Source organism: Tachypleus tridentatus, chromosome 12, assembly GCF_004210375.1.
Source record: "Tachypleus tridentatus isolate NWPU-2018 chromosome 12, ASM421037v1, whole genome shotgun sequence".
Classification (NCBI taxonomy): Eukaryota; Metazoa; Arthropoda; class Merostomata; order Xiphosura; family Limulidae; genus Tachypleus; species Tachypleus tridentatus.
Genome location: NC_134836.1, coordinates 123,593,653 through 123,618,927, shown reverse-complemented (window position 1 = coordinate 123,618,927; position 25,275 = coordinate 123,593,653). Strand labels below are relative to the sequence as shown.

Below are 25,275 nucleotides of genomic sequence, written 5' to 3'. Positions count from 1 at the left end.
TAAAAATCCAAACACACCAGTGTATAACACTACTCATAAACCTTTAAAAATCCAAACACACCAGTGTATAACACTACTCATAAACCTTTAACAATCCAAACACACCAGTGTATAACACTACTCATAAACCTTTAAAAATCCAAACACACCAGTGTATAACACTACTCATAAACCTTTAAAAATCCAAACACACCAGTGTATAACAATACTCATAAACCTTTAAAAATCCAAACACACCAGTGTATAACAATACTCATAAACCTTTAACAATCCAAACACACCAGTGTATAACACTACTCATAAACCTTTAAAAATCCAAACACACCAATGTATAACACTACTCATAAACCTTTAAAAATCCAAACACACCAGTGTATAACAATACTCATAAACTTTTAAAAATCCAACAGACCAATGTATAACACTACTCATAAACCTTTAAAAATCCAAACACACCAGTGTATAACAATACTCATAAACCTTTAAAAATCCAAACACACCAGTGTATAACACTACTCATAAACCTTTAAAAATCCAAACACACCAGTGTATAACACTACTCATAAACCTTTAAAAATCCAAACACACCAGTGTATAACACTACTCACAAACCTTTAAAAATCCAAACACACCAGTGTATAACACTATTCATAAACCTTTAAAAATCCAAACACACCAATGTATAACACTACTCATAAGCATTTAAAAATCCAAACATACAAGTGTATAACACTACTCATAAACCTTTAAAAATCCAAACACACCAGTGTATAACACTACTCATAAACCTTTAAAAATCCAAACACACCAGTGTATAACAATACTCATAAACCTTTAAAAATCCAAACACACCAGTGTATAACAATACTCATAAACCTTTAAAAATCCAAACACACCAGTGTATAACAATACTCATAAACATTTAAAAATCCAAACACACCAGTGTATAACACTACTCATAAACCTTTAAAAATCCAAACACACCAGTGTATAACACTACTCATAAACCTTTAAAAATCCAAACACACCAGTGTATAACACTACTCATAAACCTTTAAAAATCCAAACACACCAGTGTATAACAATACTCATAAACCTTAAAAAATCCAAACACACAGTGTATAACAATACTCATAAACCTTTAAAAATCCAAACACACCAGTGTATAACACTACTCATAAACCTTTAAAAATCCAAACACACCAGTGTATAACACTACTCATAAACCTTTAAAAATCCAAACACACCAGTGTATAACACTACTCATAAACCTTTAACAATCCAAACACACCAGTGTATAACAATACTAATAAACCTTTAAAAATCCAAACACACCAGTGTATAACAATACTCATAAACCTTTAAAATCCAAACACACCAGTGTATAACAATACTCATAAACCTTTAAAATCCAAACACACCAGTGTATAACACTACTCATAAACCCTTAAAATCCAAACACACCAGTGTATAACACTACTCATAAACCTTTAACAATCCAAACACACCAGTGTATAACACTACTCATAAACCTTTAAAAATCCAAACACACCAGTGTATAACACTACTCATAAACCTTTAAAATCCAAACACACCAGTGTATAACAATACTCATAAACCTTTAAAATCCAAACACACCAGTGTATAACACTACTCATAAACCTTTAAAATCCAAACACACCAGTGTATAACAATACTCATAAACCTTTAAAATCCAAACACACCAGTGTATAACAATACTCATAAACCTTTAAAAATCCAAACACACCAGTGTATAACAATACTCATAAACATTTAAAAATCCAAACACACCAGTGTATAACACTACTCATAAACCTTTAAAAATCCAAACACACCAGTGTATAACACTACTCATAAACCTTTAAAAATCCAAACACACCAGTGTATAACAATACTCATAAACCTTTAAAATCCAAACACACCAGTGTATAACAATACTCATAAACCTTTAAAATCCAAACACACAGTGTATAACAATACTCATAAACCTTTAAAAATCCAAACACACCAGTGTATAACACTACTCATAAACCTTTAAAATCCAAACACACCAGTGTATAACACTACTCATAAACCTTTAAAAATCCAAACACACCAGTGTATAACACTACTCATAAACCTTTAAAAATCCAAACACACCAGTGTATAACAATACTCATAAACCTTTAACAATCCAAACACACCAGTGTATAACAATACTCATAAACCTTTAACAATCCAAACACACCAGTGTACAACAATACTCATAAACCTTTAAAAATCTAAACACACCAGTGTACAACAATACTCATAAACCTTTAAAAATACAAACACACCAGTGTATAACACTACTCATAAACCTTTAAAAATCCAAACACACCAGTGTATAACAATACTCATAAACCTTTATCAATCCAAACACACCAGTGTATAACAATACTCATAAACCTTTAAAAATCCAAACACACCAGTGTATAACACTACTCATAAACCTTTAAAAATCTAAACACACCAGTGTACAACAATACTCATAAACCTTTAAAAATCCAAACACACCAGTGTATAACAATACTCATAAACCTTTATCAATCCAAACACACCAGTGTATAACAATACTCATAAACCTTTAAAAATCCAAACACACCAGTGTATAACAATACTCATAAACCTTTATCAAGTTCTACTTTAAGTACTTTCACTGCACTCTTGTAATATTGAGTTTGTCATCTTCTAGTGTTTCAGTTAAAGTTTAATGTTCCATCCTCACTGTGAGGTTATTGTAGTTTAATGTTCCATCCTCATGGTGAGGTTATTGTAGTTTAATGTTCCATCCTCGTGGTGAGGTTATTGTAGTTTAATGTTCCATCCTCATCATGAGGTTATTGTAGTTTAATGTTCCATCCTCACTGTGAGGTTATTGTAGTTTAATGTTCCGTCCTCACTGTGAGGTTATTGTAGTTTAATGTTTTATAATCTTTAACAAACTTTATGTTCAATTTAAACTGAAAAGCTTTATTTCAACTGGTTGGAAACAGAATTGTGGGAAAAACAGGCAGGATAACATTATTCTTAAACGAGTTAACAGTTCAGATTTCAACAGAAACATAAGTAAACTCGTCACAACGTTTTAAAACCAAGGATACATTATCGGTAATTTATTTACCTTTGCTGTCGATATAAAACTGATTCTCGTGGCCTTCACCGAGTTCGTAAAACACAACACCGTTTTCTCCAATATCACCATCAAATGCAGACACTTTTGTAACCTGAACAAATTTATACGTAACATTATTCACAAGTGAGAATATTCCATTCTAATTTTCTATGAATATTCAGCTTCTCAATTTAATGAAATAAAGTTCCAACTGGAGATCGTAAGAAACGACACAACACTTCTGTACCCCTCTGAGTGTTATAACCGTATTTCAAATACCTTGACTTGTGTATCAAACCAGACCACAGTATTTGTCTTATAAACTGGAGCGATATTTTATAGGCCTAAACGGGCAGTTAAGTGATCCAGAGATTTCATGTATAAACGTATCTAATTTTAAGATACTCACCAGAAGGAGGGACGTCAGTCAGCAATACCCTCCGCCACAAGGGCTTTTCGCTGCTCTTTGAGCCACTTAATGCCAATCTTATGGGAACACTTAGACGTACCTTCGAGTGTTCTAAGTCTCTCCAGTAAACTAGGAAGCAGCAAACTTAAGCAAATAATTTTGAAAACCAAATATCTATAGTTTGGACTGGTGGGTTTTGAAGATTGCGCAAAACTACAAGAGAGCTATCTGCACTAGCTGTCCCTAATTCAGCAGCGTAACACTAGAGGGATGCAGCTAGTTATAGTGCTGCATCCTAACGAATAGTGGGATTGACCATTACATAATAACGTACACCCCAACTGAAAGGGTAAGCATGTTTGGTGTGACGGAGATTCGAACCCGCGACCCTCAGATTGAAAGTCGAGCGCCCTAACCAGCTGACCACGCCCGGGCCTTTTTAAGACTGAAAGAACACTTTGATAGTTTAATCGTTAAATACCGGGCCCCAAATATAAATAGATTCAACCATTTTGTTTTATCAAATACGTTAAAAATGTTGTTTTGGAGCTCTAATATCTATCAAATACTCTTACATACAAAACATAATACATCAGTACCAGTTGTACTAGTTAAGTTTTAACCATATGAGGTTCAATATCCTAAATTTTTGCACCCAAAAACACCATATTGAATATGATCGTTCTGATGATAAAATGCGAGCAATCGTCGGTCATCATATAATTCACGCGAAAAGTACGTCCAACAAATTGATCTAATTTAACATAAAATTAATGGGCCTCTAGTGGCAAAATGGTATGTTTTCAGGCTTACTAAGCTAAAACCGCATTATTCGATACCCGTGGTGGGCAGAACACAAATGGCTCATTGTGTGGCTTTATGTTAATTACAAACAAATCAAATTAAAGTTTCATGGCAAACGCCCTCTATTCATAATTTCTTTGTTGTTGAAACACTGTAGAATGGACGACAACTGGACGTTTCGGAAATCTTCCGCCTTTTTTATTGCAGAGTCACATCAGACTATCAGCTCTGTCCACCGAGGGGAACTGAATCCCTGATTTTAGCGTTGTAGACCTGTAGACCTACAACTGTCCCTCTGGAGGAGGGAATCAGAACTTCTTAAGCTTTAGTTAGATAAGTTATAAGTCAATACAGTAAAACGAATATTTATCATACTATGATAATTAGTTGTAATTAAGTCTTAATTTTAACTAATGGTTTAAACAAAGGCTTTTTGATTTTTAAATAACGAGATTTAGCTGGGTTGTTGATTAAGAGTGTTAACTGTAATTTATTAATGGTAGGGATATATAAATATGGATAATTAATTAACATTATATTATCTTTAGAAAGCTAGGTAGATGTGAACAGTGACAATAAACTCAAGGCGACACATTATAACAAAAGAACGGAGATAAAGTAACACGATGACGTAAACTTACAAAAAATTATGAAATCAACATGTTCACGTTTCAGGCCTACCTTTTCTTAGCGAAGATTTTGATTTTAAAACAACTTCTAAAATCACCTAATCGATATTGATTTCTCACGGATATCAGTCATGGTCAATAGCCTAAATTATCACCTAAGCCTAACTACTGTTTAATTGTTTGTATTATTTTAAAATATTTATTAATTACCACCATAACAACGGTTGTACATATTGTTTCAAACAAAGTTTTGATTTCCAAAACTCATATACGAACAAGTTTATCACTTTTTGGTTCTTTTGTTGTTTTATTACTCGAGAATGAAATTTCGAATTCTCATCAGCTTACGACCATACGTCGTTTTTCAAACCTCACTTTTCATATAAGATCTCGATTTTCAAATCCAGTTTCAGTGCAGTATTTTACTTTCATTTTTTTAAATTATTCTAATTTTCGGTTCCCACCTTCATTCCAGGATCTTTGTTTTCGACAACGTCAGCGAGATAAAAATCTGATGAAAATCGTGGTCGCTGGTCGTTTACGTCTTTCACTTCTATGGTAACGTTTACTGTAGAATTTAGCGGTGGTTCACCGTAGTCCAAGGCCTAGAGCAACAATTAATGTTCACTTATCAGTGGTAAAATTATAATAATATTAACATATTTACCTGTAAGTTGAACTATTTGAAACATTTCGCGCATGATATGCACATAAACGAAGACCCGAATTCTTGGTTCTATAACTCTTATTTCATTTTTATGCCCATAACTTTCTACAGAAATAAATAATATATATTTTTGCATTTCAAAAAGCACTCTGGGTATTTAAAATATTCAAAAACATTTTTGTTAAATTAAACTTTCCTAGCAATTTACGGATCGAATAAATAATTTATTATAATTAAAACATCTGTAGTATTTTAAAATACAAGAAATGATTTGTATTCTTTTAGCAAAAATTAAGGAAGTTTGACAAATGAAGTAAAAGTTAATTAATTATGAGAATTGTTTTAAAACATGGTTTGCATTTTACCAAAACGATAAAAGTGAAACTTAAGCCTAAATAAAATAGTGACAAAAACATCATACCATGACTGAAAATACATAAGAGAACTGAGTTTCTCGGTCAATAATTCCTTTGGCGAAAAGTTCTCCTGTGTGGACATCAACCATGAACGGGAAGCCTAAAATGTTTTAAAATTTAGTGTTAGCATTTTATTGTTGTTAAAACAAAACTGATAAAACAGATTTTATGCAATGTTTTCTTCTAAGAACTCTAATGTTTTAACTTCTATTAACTTTTTTTCGAAAAACAATTACCTCAATTTTAAGAGACAATATTTATTAGCCTTTGACATAATCACCAAACTAATATTTATGATTCGAAACTATTGCCTAATCCAACTCAATCCAATACTAAATTTTAAACGCCTGATTTAATACAGATGAAAGTTTACTACAATGTATTTCTTGGGTGTCAAAAAGGAAGGCATAATGTAATATATTCCATAGAAGTATGATACGATGAATATTATTTGGCTTTATTCCACTGTATTTTTATACAAGAAATCCACTGGTTTAAGTTCAATAGTGGTATTAATAATTTATTCATAATGTCAAATTTCAACTGTTGTTTTACTACAAAACCCACTTCACTGTCTCAAAATTCAACTATTGTTTTACTACAAAACCCACTTTTCGCTCTCAAAATTCAATAGTTGTTTTATTCCAAACCTACTTCACTGTCTCAAAATTCAATTGTTTTACTCCAAACCTACTTCACTCTCTTGAGTAAAAATTACCCAAGAGCAGTTTCACGGTCATTAATATTAACGACCATTATTCTATAATTATTATATTATCTATCCAATCATTTTCACTAGTATTTATTTAGCGGCGTTTATTTAGGCTTTAATGAAGACTTCAGATAAAATATGTTATTTAAAGACAACAGAAAATATAATGAAAAAATACTCTTTTGTTTTTTTATATAACTACAGAGAATTAAATGGACAGCCCTTAACATACCTTCATCAAACGCCAACAAGAGATTGTAATCCACAAGTCCGTTCTTTCCCGTATCCTCGTCCACAGCGTGTAGCACTCCCAGCTTCCACCGCTGGTCTCGGTAATCTCCTTCCAGTATGCTAAATGTGTATTCTGGTTTGACGAAGGTTGGTCGATGATCGTTCACATCAGTAACGGTGATATTAACGTATATGGACCCTTCTAACCCTTTCCCATCAACAGCACTAACATTCAGCAGGTAGAAAGTTTCGGGACTTAAAATTCCAACAACATAGATTTCCCCTGTAACGAGATTAAGGGAATGTATAACAAATCTATTCGGAACTTCTCAGAAAACTTATATGGGTATAAATCAATGTTTTAAAAGTTTTTATCGACGGTCAGTTTATAAGTCTTCATTCAGATTTATGTGACTTGTAGATATAAATAGTTCTACAAAACAACTTACTAGAATAATCAACGTTATAGATTAGACCACGAGAAATTCATTAATAAAGAAAATTACAGATAACATTGATTAAAAACGTGTAGTGTTGTGATGGATGAATACATCATAAATACACTGGTGAATCTTAAGAGCCAATGAATATAAAGAGAAAATATGCATTTTACATTGTTAAACTCCACTAATTATTTGAGTAGAGCTTCGAAAGATGAAAATAAGAAAAGTGAAAATAAAAATAAAAAAAACATTTTTAGCATTTAATAGGGAAAATGTGAACACTATGAAATTAGCCTAAATACTAGCTGGTCAAAAGTTTAAGACCATACTAAAAAGAAGTCCTAAACAGGGTAGGAAATGCCCAACAAGAGGTCTCAGTAGTGAGTTGCACGGCCGTTATTGTGAATAACTTCAAACATTCGCTTTGTCATGCGTTTGCAGAAGGCTGGCTGGAATGTTATTCCAAGTGGTGAAGATGGCTTCACGAAGATCATGAACTATTTGGAATTGACGTCCACTTGTATAGACTTCCCTTGCCATCTACCCCCAAACATTTTCAATGGGGTTCAGTTAGGAAGAATACGCTGGATGGTTCAAAAGAATCACGTTATTCGCCATGAAAAAAGTCCTTTGTCCTAAGGGCATTGTGGATTGCAGCATTGTCCTACTGAAAAATCCAGTCATTTACACACAAACGAGGGAATTCAGTCAATAAGGATGGTCTCTCCAACATCCCAATATAGCCAGCTGCTGTTTGACGCCCCTGTATAACCTAAAGCTCCATTGTTCCACGGAATTGTTCCAGATCATGATGGAACCTCCTCCACTGTGTCGTGTAGAAAATGTCTCCGGTGGGATATCCTTGTCGTGAGAGTAACGTTGGAAGCCATCTGGATCATCCAGGTTAAATTTTTTTCTCATCAGAGATCAAAACCACTTTTCTTTGTCCCATGTTTGGTGCTTTTCAGCAAAGTGTAACCGAGGTGTTTCGTGGTGTGGAAGAATGCATGGCCTTTGAAGACGTTTACGGTTTTTAAATTTAAAGCATTTCTCCCGTAAACGCCGTCTTATTGTTCTGGAGCTGCATTCTGCGTCCGTAAGGCCCTTAATCTGATTCGACGATCGACTGGTGTCTTGCCAGAAAACCCGTCGAATCCTCCTGCTCAACGCCGGTGAAATTTTCTTGGGCCGACCACTTGAAATTTTCGTTCCATATCCCTCAGAATCTTTTAAGAAGTTTGCAACAGCAATTTTATTATACGAAATCTCACCAGCGATGGCACGCTGAAAGAGACCTTGCTTTTACAGCTCGACAATTCTGCCACGTTCAAACTCTGTCAACTTTTTAGACTTTGCCATGTTTTTACCCAATGTAACACAGGAGATGTCAGTAGGTGATGTCGACAACGCTAATGCTTGAACACAAATGACTAAATTTCGTTACGTGTTTACCGATTAACGCTTCGTTTCAGTGTGTTCTTAAACTTTTGACCAGCTAGTATTTAGGCTAATTTCATAGTGTTCACATTTTCCTATTAAATGCTAAAACGTTTTTTATTTTTATTTTCCCTTTTATTATTTTTGTCTTTCGAAGCTCTACTCAAATAAGTGATTGAGTCTAACAATGCAAAATGCATATTTTGTCTTTATGTTCATTGACCTTAAGATTTTAGCTGCTAGTGTAATGGCAATAAACACAATTATGGGTAGCGCCCTCTGACAAAAATCGTGTGGGTAGTTTTGTGGATGAATACATCACATATATGTCATTAAACACAATTATGGATAAACACATCAGTAAATACAAAAGTGTTTATGAAATGTTGATATTTTCTGCCATATACCCAGTAATACTTCAAGATGTTAGATCCACTCAGGTAGTTAAATCAAGTCCACACGTAAAGTAAACAATGTAATATTTCTAACTGTCTGTCACTCTAAACATTTTTTGAAAAAAAAGAAAATTTTAAACCTGTATTAAAAAAGAAAAAACACAAAAATATCTGTAATTTTATGAGCGGCAGATGGTGGTATGAATAAACGTGGTAGGTAGATCATTCATACGATATGAAGTAATACTTCTATAGATCTTTAATGTGAGGACCCAGAGTAAGATACGAGAGTTAAAATGTAAAACTTCCATACATCTCAACTGTCAAGAACCATAGTAAGATACGAGAGTTAAAATGTAAAACTTCCATACATCTCAACTGTCAAGAACCAGAGTAAGATACGAGAGTTAAAATGTAAAACTTCCATACATCTCAACTGTCAAGAACCAGAGTAAGGTACGAGAGTTAAAATGTAAAACTTCCATACATTTCAACTGTCAAGAACCAGAGTAAGGTACGAGAGTTAAAATGTAAAACTTTCATACATTTCAACTGTCAAGAACCAGAGTAAGGTACAAGAGTTAAAATGTAAAACTTCCATACATCGCAACTGTCAAGAACCAGAGTAAGGTACGAGAGTTAAAATGTAAAACTTTCATACATTTCAACTGTCAAGAACCAGAGTAAGGTACGAGAGTTAAAATGTAAAACTTTCATACATTTCAACTGTCAAGAACCAGAGTAAGGTACAAGTGTTAAAATGTAAAACTTCCATACATCGCAACTGTCAAGAACCATAGTAAGGTACGAGAGTTAAAATGTAAAACTTCCATACATCACAACTGTCAAGAACCAGAGTAAGGTACAAGAGTTAAAATGTAAAACTTCCATACATCTCAACTGTCAAGAATCAGAGTAAGGTACGAGAGTTAAAATGTAAAACTTCCATACATCTCAACTGTCAAGAACCATAGTAAGGTACGAGAGTTAAAATGTAAAACTTCCACACATCAAAACTGTCAAGAACCAGAGTAAAGTACGAGAGTTAAAATGTAAAACTTCCACACATCGCAACTGTTAAGAACCAGAGTAAGGTACGAGAGTTAAAATGTAAAACTTTCATACATTTCAACTGTCAAGAACCAGAGTAAGGTACAAGAGTTAAAATGTAAAACTTCCATACATCGCAACTGTCAAGAACTATAGTAAGGTACAAGTGTTAAAATGTAAAACTTCCATACATCGCAACTGTCAAGAACCATAGTAAGGTACGAGAGTTAAAATGTAAAACTTCCATACATCACAACTGTCAAGAACCAGAGTAAGGTACAAGAGTTAAAATGTAAAACTTCCACACATCAAAACTGTCAAGAACCAGAGTAAAGTACGAGAGTTAAAATGTAAAACTTCCACACATCAAAACTGTCAAGAACCAGAGTAAAGTACGAGAGTTAAAATGTAAAACTTCCACACATCGCAACTGTTAAGAACCAGAGTAAGGTACAAGAGTTAAAATGTAAAACTTCCATACATCGCAACTGTCAAGAACAATAGTAAGGTACAAGAGTTAAAATGTAAAACTTCCATACATCGCAACTGTCAAGAACCATAGTAAGGTACAAGTGTTAAAATGTAATACTTCCATACATCGCAACTGTCAAGAACCATAGTAAGGTACGAGAGTTAAAATGTAAAACTTCCATACATCACAACTGTCAAGAACCAGAGTAAGGTACAAGAGTTAAAATGTAAAACTTCCATACATCACAACTGTCAAGAACCATAGTAAGGTACAAGAGTTAAAATGTAAAACTTCCATACATCTCAACTGTCAAGAACCAGAGTAAGGTACGAGAGTTAAAATGTAAAACTTCCATACATCTCAACTGTCAAGAACCAGAGTAAGGTACAAGAGTTAAAATGTAAAACTTCCATACATTGCAACTGTCAAGAACCAGAATAAGGTACGAGAGTTAAAATGTAAAACTTCCATACATCTCAACTGTCAAGAACCAGAGTAAGGTACAAGAGTTGAAATGTAAAACTTCCATACATCTCAACTGTCAAGAACCACAGTAAGTGTTGAAATGTTCGATGACATTAACCACCGATTTAAAATAAACAACTTTTTTTGTTTCTCACCTGTTATTCGATCTATTCTGATCTCATCTTTTCCGCCAGATGTGATAATATATTCTACCTTCGAGTTGACCCCTTCAGCGTCACTATCCGCAGCACTGACTTGAACTACCTTTGAACCTGGACTGGCGGTTTCTGGAAGTTTAACCAGAAGTGGTCCATGTTGGAATTGAGGAGCATTATCATTTTCGTCTTCTACTGTGATCCTCAGGAAAGTTGAGGAGCTCAAGTTTCCTAAATCTGTGGCAATGACCTTTGACATTAAGAAAAGATAAAAACTGAATCACTGGTTGAAATGACAATACGTAATCGTCATATGGAAATTAGCTTGTAAAATTTGAACACCAGAAAAGAAAAATGTTAGTCGGTGTTAAAAACGTTAAGAATTATTTCTTTATTTATTTTTATTTCGCGCTAAGCTACACGAGAGCAACGTGCACTAGCAGTCCCTAATTATTAGTGTAAGACTATAGGGAAGGCAACTAGTTATCACCACCCACCGCCAACTCTTGGGGCATTTTTTTCATAGTCGGTAAAGCTAAACACTGGATGATCATCTCTTCCCTCTCTCACAAGAGAATCGAACCGCGAATTTCAATGTTTTAAATCCATAAGCTCACCGCTAATAATAAAAAAAAATAGTTTGTTTGTTTGTTTTTAAGTACAAAGCTACACAACCGGCTATCAGTATTCTGTCAACCGCAAGTATCGAAATTCGATTTTTAGCGTTATAAGACCTCACACTTATGGCCGAGGAACATGACCTTAACTATAAGGTAGTTTACATTTAACACTAGTATCCCTGAAATACTCACGGGGTAGTAAATGATAAAAATTAAATATCGACCCGTGGTTGGCACCAGCAGAAATGAACCATTTGTGGAATTTTGCGCTTAACAGGAAACAGGTCGCTAAATCTTGTACACAATATATGATTTAACTATGTGACAGTATGGACACAAAACTAAAACGATACACCGAATAAATTAAAAGAAACATCGTTAATGTTCACCAACAGTTGAATGAAATGTATTTTTTGTCAAATTTCTGCCGGCAACTCTAGGATTGTATGATAAGCATTGTGTAATCGATAGAAGAGGCGTGAACATAAGAGTTGCGATCCCAGAAGCAAGGGTGATTGTACGACCTGTGTTCCCACAAGCAAGGGTGATTGTACGACCTGTGTTCCCAAAAGCAAAGGTGGTTGTACGACCTGTGTTCCCAAAAGCAAAGGTGGTTGTACGACCTGTGTTCCCAGAAGCAAGGGTGGTTGTACGACCTGTGTTCCCAGAAGCAAGGGTGATTGTACGACCTGTGTTCCCAAAAGCAAAGGTGGTTGTACGACCTGTGTTCCCAGAAGCAAGGGTGATTGTACGACCTGTGTTCCCAGAAGCTAGTATAACTGTAGAATCAGTGTTTCCAGAAGCTAGTATAATTGTAGGGTCAGTGTTTCCAGAAGCTAGTATAATTGCAGGATCAGTGTGTCCAGAAGCTAGTATAACTGTAGGATCAGTGTGTCCAGAAGCTAGTATAATTGTAGGATCAGTGTTTCCAGAAGCTAGTATAATTGTAGGATCAGTGTTTCCAGAAGCTAGTATAATTGTAGGATCAGTGTTTCCAGAAGCTAGTATAATTGTAGTATCAGTGTTTTCAGAAGCTAGTATAATTGTAGGATCAATGTGTCCAGAAGCCATAGTCAGTGTTTGATACCTATTTTCAGCAGTCCGAAGGATAACGTTCTGATATTTCTGAACAATGTATAAAGGTTAAGCCAATTCTGTTATAAACCTCAACCACAGATAGAACGTAATGACTTATTTTTATTGAAGTATTTGATGAAAATCAAAAGTTTGTTTTGTTCTTCTCGCATAAAAGCCCCCTAGTGGCACAGCGGTATGTCTATGGACTCACACTGCTAGAAACCGAGTTTTGATACCTGTGTTGGGCAGACTACGGATAGTCCATTGTGTAGCGTTGCACTTATTTACAAATAATTAATCAATCAATCACAACTCACATAAAAATGGCTGGGAGTTAAAATTAACATCTAGTAACTCCACCAGATCTCAGATCTTTGGTACAAGTACTTTCAAATCATTACCTTTAGTTCGTATATTTCCTTCTCTTCACGGTCTAGTACGACTTGAGGATTTTGGGTAAGAAAAGAACCTCTCCATCATCTTCAATGTGGAAGAGTTCATTTCCTTGTCCACTTAAGGAGAAATGAATTACTGAGTTGTTTCCAATGTCCTTATCTACTGCCGAAATCTTTGGCTTCTGATAAAAAGTCACACATTTAGTTGTCTCTCATTACGAACATATACACACAAGATAAATAAAAATTACTAATAATTATTTTTAGTTAACAGTAAGGTACTAAAAGCAAGACAGTCACAGTAAACTATCACACTAGTGATGTCGTGTTAATTAATGCCTCTACCATACTGGAGGCAGGAAGACTAACTTCAAGTTTTAACTTAGTTACCACTAAATGGTAGTACTTTATTTTCCTTGTTTTTATGTTCATTTTTATCTTTATATTTTTCTTATTTTAACTTGGGAGAGCAGTCACCTTCCCAGAACTGTCTGCAGGTAGTGAAGGGTGATATAGATGTGGGACGTTGTGGGCTTGAGCACCCACATTTCACTCTCCTAATTTCTAATCTTCTTATCTGAGACTAGTGAATTGGAGGTTAAGATTGATAGATAGTGTATCTCCACCGTAATGTGTGTCCTACTTCTCAGCCACCTCCAAAACCTAGGATACATTTTATAATCTCACGTGCTACAAAGTGTAATATAATACACATATATTTATTTTACTTGGTGCAAATTATTCACTTTTAGAGGTGATTTTTTAGCCTTATCCAATTTTATTTACTCCAGCTGAAGATTCTAATTCTATTTACATGGCTTAAAATCAGCCACGATACATTATATTGTACGTTTATATAATTCCAGAGAAAATAACAGTGGTTTACATGGTTACGATCCAGTCCCAAGACTGACTGGATCATACTTACCATGGTTACGACTTTGGTACAGGTGAAGGTCAGCCCTACTTACTGTAACAACAAACACGAGTTATTTAGGTTTAAAATTTTCACAACATTGAGTGAGTAATGCGACCAACCATGGCTAGGACTGTGTTACATGGAAATAGATGTAGTCAGTTAAATTTTGGATAATTTAATTAAAGGCTGTTACTTTAGTGATCAAGAGTTCATTATAACATATCTGGAAAATAACGCGTGTTTTGAAGAGGTCTTAAGATGGTGTGGTTGTGTCTGAAGGACAGTTAAATGTATCCGTTATTCTTATTACTAACAGTAGCCGTCTTGTAGTATAAAACTTCTGATGCTATAAACACAACATTAAACAACGGTTACCGACAACAGTTGGTAGTCCTTCTTGTGAGATAACGACTGGTCACTTTAGTTAAACTTTGATTATACAACACAATCAGAATAACAGGAAACTTACTATAGATACTGGAGTTCCTGAAGGAGCATTCTCTTTCACAGATCCCTGGTACGACTGGACAAAGGTTGGTATTTGATCATTAACATCCAACACCTCAACAGATACCTCGCTCACACTCTATAAATAGATACCATCAATTATTATTAATATCCAACCATTCAATAGGTACGTGGCTCACGCTCTATAAATAGATATCATGAATTATTATTAATATCCAACCCTTCAGTAGGTACCTGGCTCGTGCTCTATAAATAGATACCATCAATTATTATTAATATCCAACCCTTCAATAGGTACGTGGCTCACGCTCTATAAATAGATATCATGAATTATTATTAATATCCAACCCCTCAATAGGTACGTGGCTCACGCTCTATAAATAGATATCATGAATTATTATTAATATCCAACCCTTCAGTAGGTAGGTACCATCTGGCAACCCTTCAGTAGGTACTCTATAAATAGATACCATCAATTATTATTAATATCCAACCCTTCAGTAGGTACCTGGCTCGTGCTCTATAAATAGATATCATGAATTATTATTAATATCCAACCCCTCAATAGGTACGTGGCTCACGCTCTATAAATAGATACCATCAATTATTATTAATATCCAACTCTTCAATAGGTACCTGGCTCGTGCTCTATAAATAGATATCATGAATTATTATTAATATCCAACCCTTCAGTAGGTACCTGGCTCGTGCTCTATAAATAGATACCATCAATTATTATTAATATCCAACCCTTCAGTAGGTACGTGGCTCACGCTCTATAAATAGATATCATGAATTATTATTAATATCCAACCCTTCAGTAGGTACCTGGCTCGTGCTCTATAAATAGATATCATGAATTATTATTAATATCCAACCCCTCAATAGGTACGTGGCTCACGCTCTATAAATATATACCATCAATTATTATTAATACCCAACTCTTCAATAGGTACGTGGCTCACGCTCTATAAATAGATATCATGAATTATTATTAATATCCAACCCCTCAATAGGTACGTGGCTCACGCTCTATAAATAGATACCATCAATTATTATTAATATCCAACTCTTCAATAGGTACCTGGCTCGTGCTCTATAAATAGATATCATGAATTATTATTAATATCCAACCCCTCAATAGGTACGTGGCTCACACTCTATAAATAGATATCATGAATTATTATTAATATCCAACCCTTCAGTAGGTACCTGACTCGTGCTCTATAAATAGATATCAGGAATTATTATTAATATCCAACCCTTCAATAGGTACGTGGCTCACGCTCTATAAATAGATACCATCAATTATTATTAATATCCAACCCTTCAATAGGTACGTGGCTCACGCTCTATAAATAGATACCATGAATTATTATTAATATCCAACCATTCAATAGGTACGTGGCTCACGCTCTATAAATAGATATCATGAATTATTATTAATATCCAACACTTCAGTAGGTACGTGGCTCACGCTCTATAAATAGATATCATGAATTATTATTAATATCCAACCCTTCAGTAGGTACCTGGCTCGTGCTCTATAAATAGATACCATGAATTATTATTAATATCCAACTCTTCAATAGGTACCTGGCTCGTGCTCTATAAATAGATATCATGAATTATTATTAATATCCAACCCCTCAATAGGTACGTGGCTCACGCTCTATAAATAGATATCATGAATTATTATTAATATCCAACCCTTCAGTAGGTACGTGGCTCACGCTCTATAAATAGATACCATCAATTATTATTAATATCCAACCCTTCAGTAGGTACCTGGCTCGTGCTCTATAAATAGATATCATGAATTATTATTAATATCCAACCCCTCAATAGGTACGTGGCTCACGCTCTATAAATAGATATCATGAATTATTATTAATATCCAACACTTCAATAGGTACGTGGTTCGTGCTCTATAAATAGATACCATCAATTATTATTAATATCCAACCCTTCAGTAGGTACGTGGCTCACGCTCTATAAATAGATATCATGGTAGGTACCTGGCTCGTGCTCTATAAATAGATACCATGAATTATCATGAACATCGAATACCTCAATACATATCTTGCTGGGTTCTATAAATGGAAACCATAAATTATTAGAAACATCCAACACCGCAGTTAACATTATTCTGTTATACTGTGTTTGGATGATCTATGTGCATCTCTTGTTATAATAAAGTTATTACAGATCATCAGATAAGAATGTCGTGGACCCACAATCTTTTAATAAGATAGGCAATTGAGAAAATAATTTTAAAAGTCTATGAGGTCCACATGGACTTTTGTAAACAGCGTCTGGAAGGCATTGAAAGAACCTAAATATGTTTTTAAGACTTTGAAGGTTTATAAAAGAAAGCAAGAACAATCAGAGAGATTATATACTCTCGTTCCACTGATTCTTTTTAAGAGTGTCTGCGTTTTTATTGAATAACGTCAACTTTCACTTAGAAGATCCTTCTCAAATCCAGAATGATCAACAATCCGGATTATATTTCTGTAGTGTGGTGAGAAGTCTCAACCTTAATGTGTCCAAGACATTTGGTACAAATCTATTCACACTATACACAGTTGTTAACCCTAAACTGTGAAAATGTCCTGTCTTCCGGTATGACCTGTCTCCTTATTATACAAAACGCTTTAAAGTAGTCCAAAATTGGATTCCGGATTTGGTTCAAATTTGGAGAGGGCTGTCCCATAATGATTTTCCATCTTTTGCAAAAATTTCCGTGTTAGCTTCACTAGTTTTAGAAATACACGTGCGGAAACACACACACATATACATAAGGACCTGGCTGTGAGAATAACAAGGAAACCAGGTAACAAATGTTAACAAACATAAATAAAACAACCAAACTATATTAAAATAAGATAATAATTTTTTTGCTTACAGATATTACGATATTTTATCATCAAGTGTGGCGTATAAAGAAGCTAGCTATTAGTTTAATAGAGATTCAAATATATTGTCGTATTACTTACTATTTTAGTAGACGGCTTGCGTTCTTCCAACATGACAGTAAAGGAATGTCTGCTACGTTTCTCTCTGTCCAACCCAATCTTAGTAAATATCTGTCCACTCTTCATAGAGATGTAAGAAAAGGTTGTGATGATGTGTTAAACATTTATTAAAACTAACACAACTCAAATATGTTTTAGACTTTTACAAATTTGTTTGAAAAAAAAAGATAACTTTCTCTAGTTGTTTTTTATATAGTAAACAATAAAATTTCAGGGTATATTAGCCGTTCTTCAAACCTTAAAGGGAAAATCTATACTCAAGTTTTTAACCCTTTTGATATCCTTGAACGACAAGCATTTGCTGCTCTGTTTTAGTATTGTTTGAGGTCTGATATCATTTCGTGTGGTAAGTTTGTCTGGTGACATTCAGCACTGTTTGATGTGGTATGTTTGTCTGGTGAGATCAGTACTGTTTGATGTGGTCTGTTTGTCTGGTGAGATCCAGCACTGTTTGATGTGGTCCGTTTGTCTGGTGAGATACAAAACTGTTTGATGTGGTCTGTTTGTCTGGTGACACCCAGTATTGTTTGATGTGGTCTGTTTGTCTGGTGAGATACAGAACAGTTTGATGTGGTCCGTTTGTCTGGTGAGATACAAAACTGTTTGATGTGGTATGTTCGTCTGGTGAGATCCAAAACTGTTTGATGTGGGCTGTTTATCTGGTGAGATCAGTACTGTTTGATGTGGTCTGTTTGTCTGGTGAGATCAGTACTGTTTGATGTGGTCTGTTTGTCTGGTGAGATCAGTACTGTTTGATGTGGTCTTTGTCTGGTGAGATCAGTACTGTTTGATGTGGTCTGTTTGTCTGGTGAGATCAGTACTGTTTGATGTGGTCTGTTTGTCTGGTGAGATCAGTACTGTTTGATGTGGTCTGTTTGTCTGGTGAGATCAGTACTGTTTGATGTGGTCTGTTTATCTGGTGAGATCAGTACTGTTTGATGTGGTTTGTTTGTCCGGCGACATCTAGTACTGTTTGATGTGGTCTGTTTGTCTGGCGACATCTAGTAATTTTTGATGTTGTCTGTTTGTCTGGTGAGATCCAGAACTGTTTGATGTGGTCTGTTTGTCTGGTGAAATACAGTACTGTTTGATGTGGTATGTTTGTCTGGTGAGATCAGTACTGTTTGATGTAGTCTGTTTGTCTGGTGAGATCAGTACTGTTTGATGTGGTCTGTTTATCTGGTGAGATCAGTACTGTTTGATGTGGTCTGTTTGTCTGGTGAGATCAGTACTGTTTGATGTTGTCTGTTTGTCTGGTGAGATCAGTACTGTTTGATGTGGTCTGTTTGTCTGGTGAAATACAGTACTGTTTGATGTGGTATGTTTGTCTGGTGAGATCAGTACTGTTTGATGTAGTCTGTTTGTCTGGTGAGATCAGTACTGTTTGATGTGGTCTGTTTATCTGGTGAGATCAGTACTGTTTGATGTGGTTTGTTTGTCTGGCGACATCTAGTATTGTTTGATGTTGTCTGTTTGTCTGGTGAGATCAGTACTGTTTGATGTGGTCTGTTTGTCTGGTGAAATACAGTACTGTTTGATGTAGTCTGTTTGTCTGGTGAGATCAGTACTGTTTGATGTGGTCTGTTTGTCCTGTGAAATACAGTACTGTTTGATGTAGTTTAAGTTAGTTTCAAACAATATACATAATGAAGTGTTTCAAAGTGTCAGTAAGGTGAAACAAAGAACAAAAATAACGTAGAAGGAAAATTAAAACCATGGAACAATTTGGTTACAGAATTTAACCATCAATTGTATGTTTGTTTTTCTCTAGATACAATAACATCTACCTTGGTAATACTAAATAATTCTTTCATATCAGAGTTGATGATACTAAAAACGGTTTCTGTGTTTAAACGATGCGTCCTTGGCTTCAATGACACTTGACCGACCAGGGCTCCCGCTGAGTTCTCCAACACAGAAAAGTTGTAGTGGCGTGTATTAAACCTTGGATCCCGATCTTCAGCTGGACTAACAATTACCTTCAGAACAGCCTAAAGATAAAACAATGTGAAGTATCAATCAAGACACACCAGGTGATAAAATTTATCGACATTCGTTAAGCTACCTGTCCACCCTTTATTATATGTTCAACTTTTAATCTACTTAAATAATCAACTGGTTGTTCTTTCAACCAAATTTCCAGGTTTTCGAAATCCAGACACGCACACCTACGATACACTGAAGTTTTTAGCTTTTCCCTGTAGCTCTACCTAATTAGCACTACTTCTGATGGTGATCTAGCTAATCGAATGTTCGAAACCTACTCACTTGAGACAATACTAGTTTAGACAACAGTCGTGAGGACACACTACGACTTGATGGTAGAAAATAAACTGTTGCATTTTGATTTGTTTTTTTGAAATTAAGCAAAAAACTAAACAAAGATCTATATGTGCTCTGCCAACCACGGGTATCAAAATCCAGTTTCTAGAGTCCGCGGACATGCTGCTGTGCCACTGAAGGGGAGTGTCTTTTTTAATTGTGTAAAAATATTTAATATAACCTAAACATGACGAATTAGGTAATTGTGACCTATATTTAATATAACCTCTCTCCTAAACATAACGAATTAGGTAATTGTGACCTATATTTAATATAACCTCTCTCCTAAACATGACGAATTAGGTAATTAGACAAGTGTGACCTGGTTCATTCACAATGAATGTTGAACAAGATTATAATTGAAAGAATCAGGATTTTTTTCAGATTTTCCAAGTTCATGGTCATCGTGATAGATCCTACCATAAACATGGACATTCAGTTATACATTGAACTGTCAGCTGACCAGTCCTTCAAGTTATATCTTAATTATTATATACAGAGTGTTCAGAAAGTCACTGTACAGTTTTATAACAGCATTCATTCAGTCTATTTCAAGCCAGCAACTGATAGCGGTGTCACTTTCAACATTGTTTATAATTGTCATTCAATATTTACCTCCTGTATTCTATATTGAAACGTGTCTGTTAATAAATATAAAAGTGCACAGAGACTTTCCCAACACCCTGTATATGATGTTTACAAGCCTACCATCAGTGGTCCAGTTTGTTCATTAATATCAGCTAATTCGTTTAGTGACATATTTCTAGTTGTTGTTTTGCGAATTTCAAAGCTTACTTCAGTTTTTCCTCACCTAATTACAAACCCAATGGTTTTGTTTATATATAATACAAGTTTCTTAAAAAGTTCACTGAATCGTGAGAGCGTGGATGATTCGACCACCAGGGAGCGTGCTCCATCGCATCTTGCTGAGAACCAACCACATGGTTAGTGAGAGCAAGTTAGTTATGACTGGTGATTGATTTTTCAAGCTGATCGACGTCGGTCCAGTGTTGATGACCTATCGCTGGTTATATTGGAAAACAAATTTTCTAAGCATTGCTGGCCACTTCTCAATCACTTGGTTGAACTAAAACACCCGTCATAGAAAACAAACATACGTTATCTGGCTCAGTGGGTCGGACTGAGTCCTTTTGAGCTCGGATCGAATGTCGTTGATTGCTTGTCTTCCACTGGCAAACAGTTCAAAGTTAACAACTTAACCCTGATGCTCTCTGATCTCACCGTTATAACTCGCGTGGTGTTTAAATAGTAAGAAACAATACATACGTATAATTTAACTAACTATGCGAATAGCTAGAAATAACTTGGATATCTGTGGCTTGTAAAGAAACGTTTCATTTGGACCGACATCCGAAACGGCATGAACCGATCAAAGTGGATGGTTCACGCGTTCACTTTGATTGGTTGAGCCACTTAAGAGTCAGGCGTCTGTTTGGTTAACTTCTTGCACTGTGTAGTTGTGCTTTATACTCCAGATTTCATGGTTTGTTACATCTACAATAAAACCAACATGGATACTTACCTTTCCCTTCCAGAGCCCATCAGAAGCCTCTATTGGGATAGTGTATTCTTGAGCTTGGGAAATGTCCAGTTTTCGAGTAACGTTAACAGTGCCGTGGACAGTGTCCAGCTCGAAGGGAACTGTTTGAAAGGAAGAAAAAATCACCGAAATAATATTTAATTTTTACAAATAATAAGATACTTATGTAGCGCGTGGTACATGCTCTGTTGAATAAAGTTAGCATTATGACTGATTCGTATACGCTAAAATTAGTGCTAGGGTAGGTGACGATACTGGAGGAAACAGTGTTGTCAGTTTTATAGTAATGACATGTATACAACTATCACGATTACATTGATAAAACATAGATACAAGTTACGTATTATTAATATTAACCGGTTCTGATATTTATAAAGACAGATGTTTTTATTCCAGTGATTTACGGATCCAGTTTCACACAGTGTTATTCATTTAATCGTCCACTTGGTGTGAAAGAATCCGGTTGGTTATCACTGTGTAATTATTTGGAAGAACTGAATTAATATTTATGATTAAATTTGTTTTTACAATAAATTTAACGTGTTAGAGGGCAAGAGACCCCGAGATTAATAATACGTCACGAACTCGTGCAGACAAGAACACGTGTATATTAATTAGAGCCCAAATGATCGACTTGTCAGGCTTGGCAGGGCCATGTGGTTAAGGCGCTCAAGTCGCAATCTGAGAATCGCGGGTTCGAATCCCCATCACACCGAACATACTCGCCCTTTCACTGCGACTCTAAGATTATGAGTCGAGCGCCCTGACCACCAGGCCGTGCTGTATCCGCTTCATATAAAGAACTGACCAAAGAAATAAGATATAATCGCTCATTCGCCATGTAAAATAGACAGGAGGTTCCTGCTGTAATTAGTTGGATTAATTAAAATATATTTAGTATTTCTGTTTCATTTATTTTCCTAGGACTAAAAATTATTAATTAAGGATCCTGTATGTAAATAGTTTAGAATCACCTATTTAAAAATCCAGTGAACTTCATTGGTAATTCTATGCGGGAAACTTAAACAATTACAAAAAACATCAAGATAACAGTTTTTAGTTTTTACAATAAATTCATCACAAAATATGCTTCAGAGTTCTGGGTGTTTTTGTCAGTTTTACTCACGATTTCTTTGATCTGGAGCGAAAGAATAAGTTAGTTTTGTGTTCTTATCAGAGTCCGCGTCTACAGCTTTGACTGTTTCAAACACAGTTCCAACAGAAATACTCTCGGACAAGAACTGGTAGTACACTTCTTTCTCGAACTGCGGAGGATTATCATTTATATCCTGGATTATCACAATCACCTGAAAACAACAACAATCATTTATATCCTGGATTATCACAATCACCTGAAAACAACAATCATTTATATCCTGGATTATCACAATCACCTGAAAACAACAACAATCATTTATATCCTGGATTATCACAATCACCTGAAAACAACAATCATTTATATCCTGGATTATCACAATCACCTGAAAACAACAATCATTTATATCCTGGATTATCACAATTACCTGAAAACAACAATCATTTATATCCTGGATTATCACAATCACCTGAAAAACAACAATCATTTATATCCTGGATTATCACAATCACCTGAAAACAACAACAATCATTTATATCCTGGATTATCACAATCACCTGAAAAACAACAATCATTTATATCCTGGATTATCACAATCACCTGAAAAACAACAACAATCATTTATATCCTGGATTATCACAATCACCTGAAAAACAACAACAATCATTTATATCCTGGATTATCACAATCACCTGAAAAACAACAACAATCATTTATATCCTGGATTATCACAATCACCTGAAAAACAACAACAATCATTTATATCCTGGATTATCACAATCACCTGAAAAACAACAACAATCATTTATATCCTGGATTATCACAATCACCTGAAAAACAACAACAATCATTTATATCCTGGATTATCACAATCACCTGAAAACAACAATCATTTATATCCTGGATTATCACAATCACCTGAAAACAACAATCATTTATATCCTGGATTATCACAATCACCTGAAAACAACAATCATTTATATCCTGGATTATCACAATCACCTGAAAACAACAATCATTTATATCCTGGATTATCACAATCACCTGAAAACAACAACAATCATTTATATCCTGGATTATCACAATCACCTGAAAAAAACAACAATCATTTATATCCTGGATTATCACAATCACCTGAAAACAACAATCATTTATATCCTGGATTATCACAATCACCTGAAAAAAACAACAATCATTTATATCCTGGATTATCACAATCACCTGAAAAACAACAACAAAATTATTGTCTGTATTTTTATGTGAAGAAATAGAATTAAAATCGACATCGCCAGTGTTGAGTAAGATTGTTTCTGGCATTTTCATCAAAAAACTCGAGTTAAGACTTATTGATAATATGAAATAAAAAAAAAAATTATTTCAAGCCTTTTTTCCAAGAGAAATTAGGACTACTACTGCCACCTAGAATACGAAATAACAAGATTAATTCTTCCATAATGCAAAAGAAAACAGGACTACTACCGCCACCTGGAATATGAAATAACAAGATTTCTGCTATCATTTTCAAAAACAAAATTAATTTTGTAAAGTTTAGAAATTAATTTCTGAATTACGTACCACCATCTTTAAAATAAAATAACAGAGTTATTAACATCAACACTTAAAAATTTTAAAAATATCGAATTATGGTACTAGGGCTACCTGAGCCGTGCCAGTCTGAGGTGGTGTTCCCATGTCTCGTGCTGCTACCTTGACAACGTGAGAGGCAAAACCCTGGGCTGCATATTTCTCTCTGTCCAGTTCTTTTCGTACTGACAAGACTGCCTTGTAAGATACAACATCATGTGTTATTCATCGTTGTTGTTGTATATATTTACTTTGTTCCTTTGTTTTCTGCTTAGCACAAAGCTACGTAATGGGCTAGTTATGCTATACCCACCACGAGTAACAAAATCCAGTGTTGACTCCACATACACACATATTAACACTTAAACACTGGAGGGTTTGCTCGTTTTCAAGTGAAGAGCTAAACAGTGAACATTTGCGCTAAGCTCCCCACCTAAACAGTGAACATTTGCGCTAAGCTTTTCCCCACCTAAACAGTGAACATTTACGCTAAGCTTTTCCCCACCTAAACAGTGAACATTTGCGCTAAGCTCCCCACCTAAACAGTGAACATTTGCGCTAAGCTTATCCCCACTAGTATCGAATATTTATTTATGTGATTTAACAGTTTACTGCTGCACAACAGGGCGCGAAGTATATTTAGAGCAATGCAATTTTACGATTCAAGCATATTTCAAGTAACTGACATAAAACTTCCGCGGCCCTCTGGGAGGTTCAAATACCCTTCATAATTCTAGAGGTTCCGATGTATCGATT

At 34.9% G+C, this 25,275-nt stretch overlaps 1 protein-coding gene across 1 annotated transcript in view; it reads right to left on the bottom strand.

Moving 5' to 3' along the window:
- Nucleotides 1–25,275, bottom strand: part of LOC143235758 (protocadherin Fat 3-like) — a 247,269-nt gene that overhangs the window by 78,462 nt on the left and 143,532 nt on the right. The window contains 13 exon segments of the mRNA XM_076473962.1: nucleotides 3,164–3,266; nucleotides 5,461–5,601; nucleotides 6,085–6,179; nucleotides 7,024–7,305; nucleotides 11,440–11,689; nucleotides 13,538–13,596; nucleotides 13,599–13,713; nucleotides 14,920–15,036; nucleotides 17,918–18,016; nucleotides 19,744–19,947; nucleotides 21,822–21,940; nucleotides 22,966–23,146; nucleotides 24,595–24,717. Of these exon segments, the coding sequence (XP_076330077.1) occupies nucleotides 3,164–3,266; nucleotides 5,461–5,601; nucleotides 6,085–6,179; nucleotides 7,024–7,305; nucleotides 11,440–11,689; nucleotides 13,538–13,596; nucleotides 13,599–13,713; nucleotides 14,920–15,036; nucleotides 17,918–18,016; nucleotides 19,744–19,947; nucleotides 21,822–21,940; nucleotides 22,966–23,146; nucleotides 24,595–24,717 (1,888 nt within the window).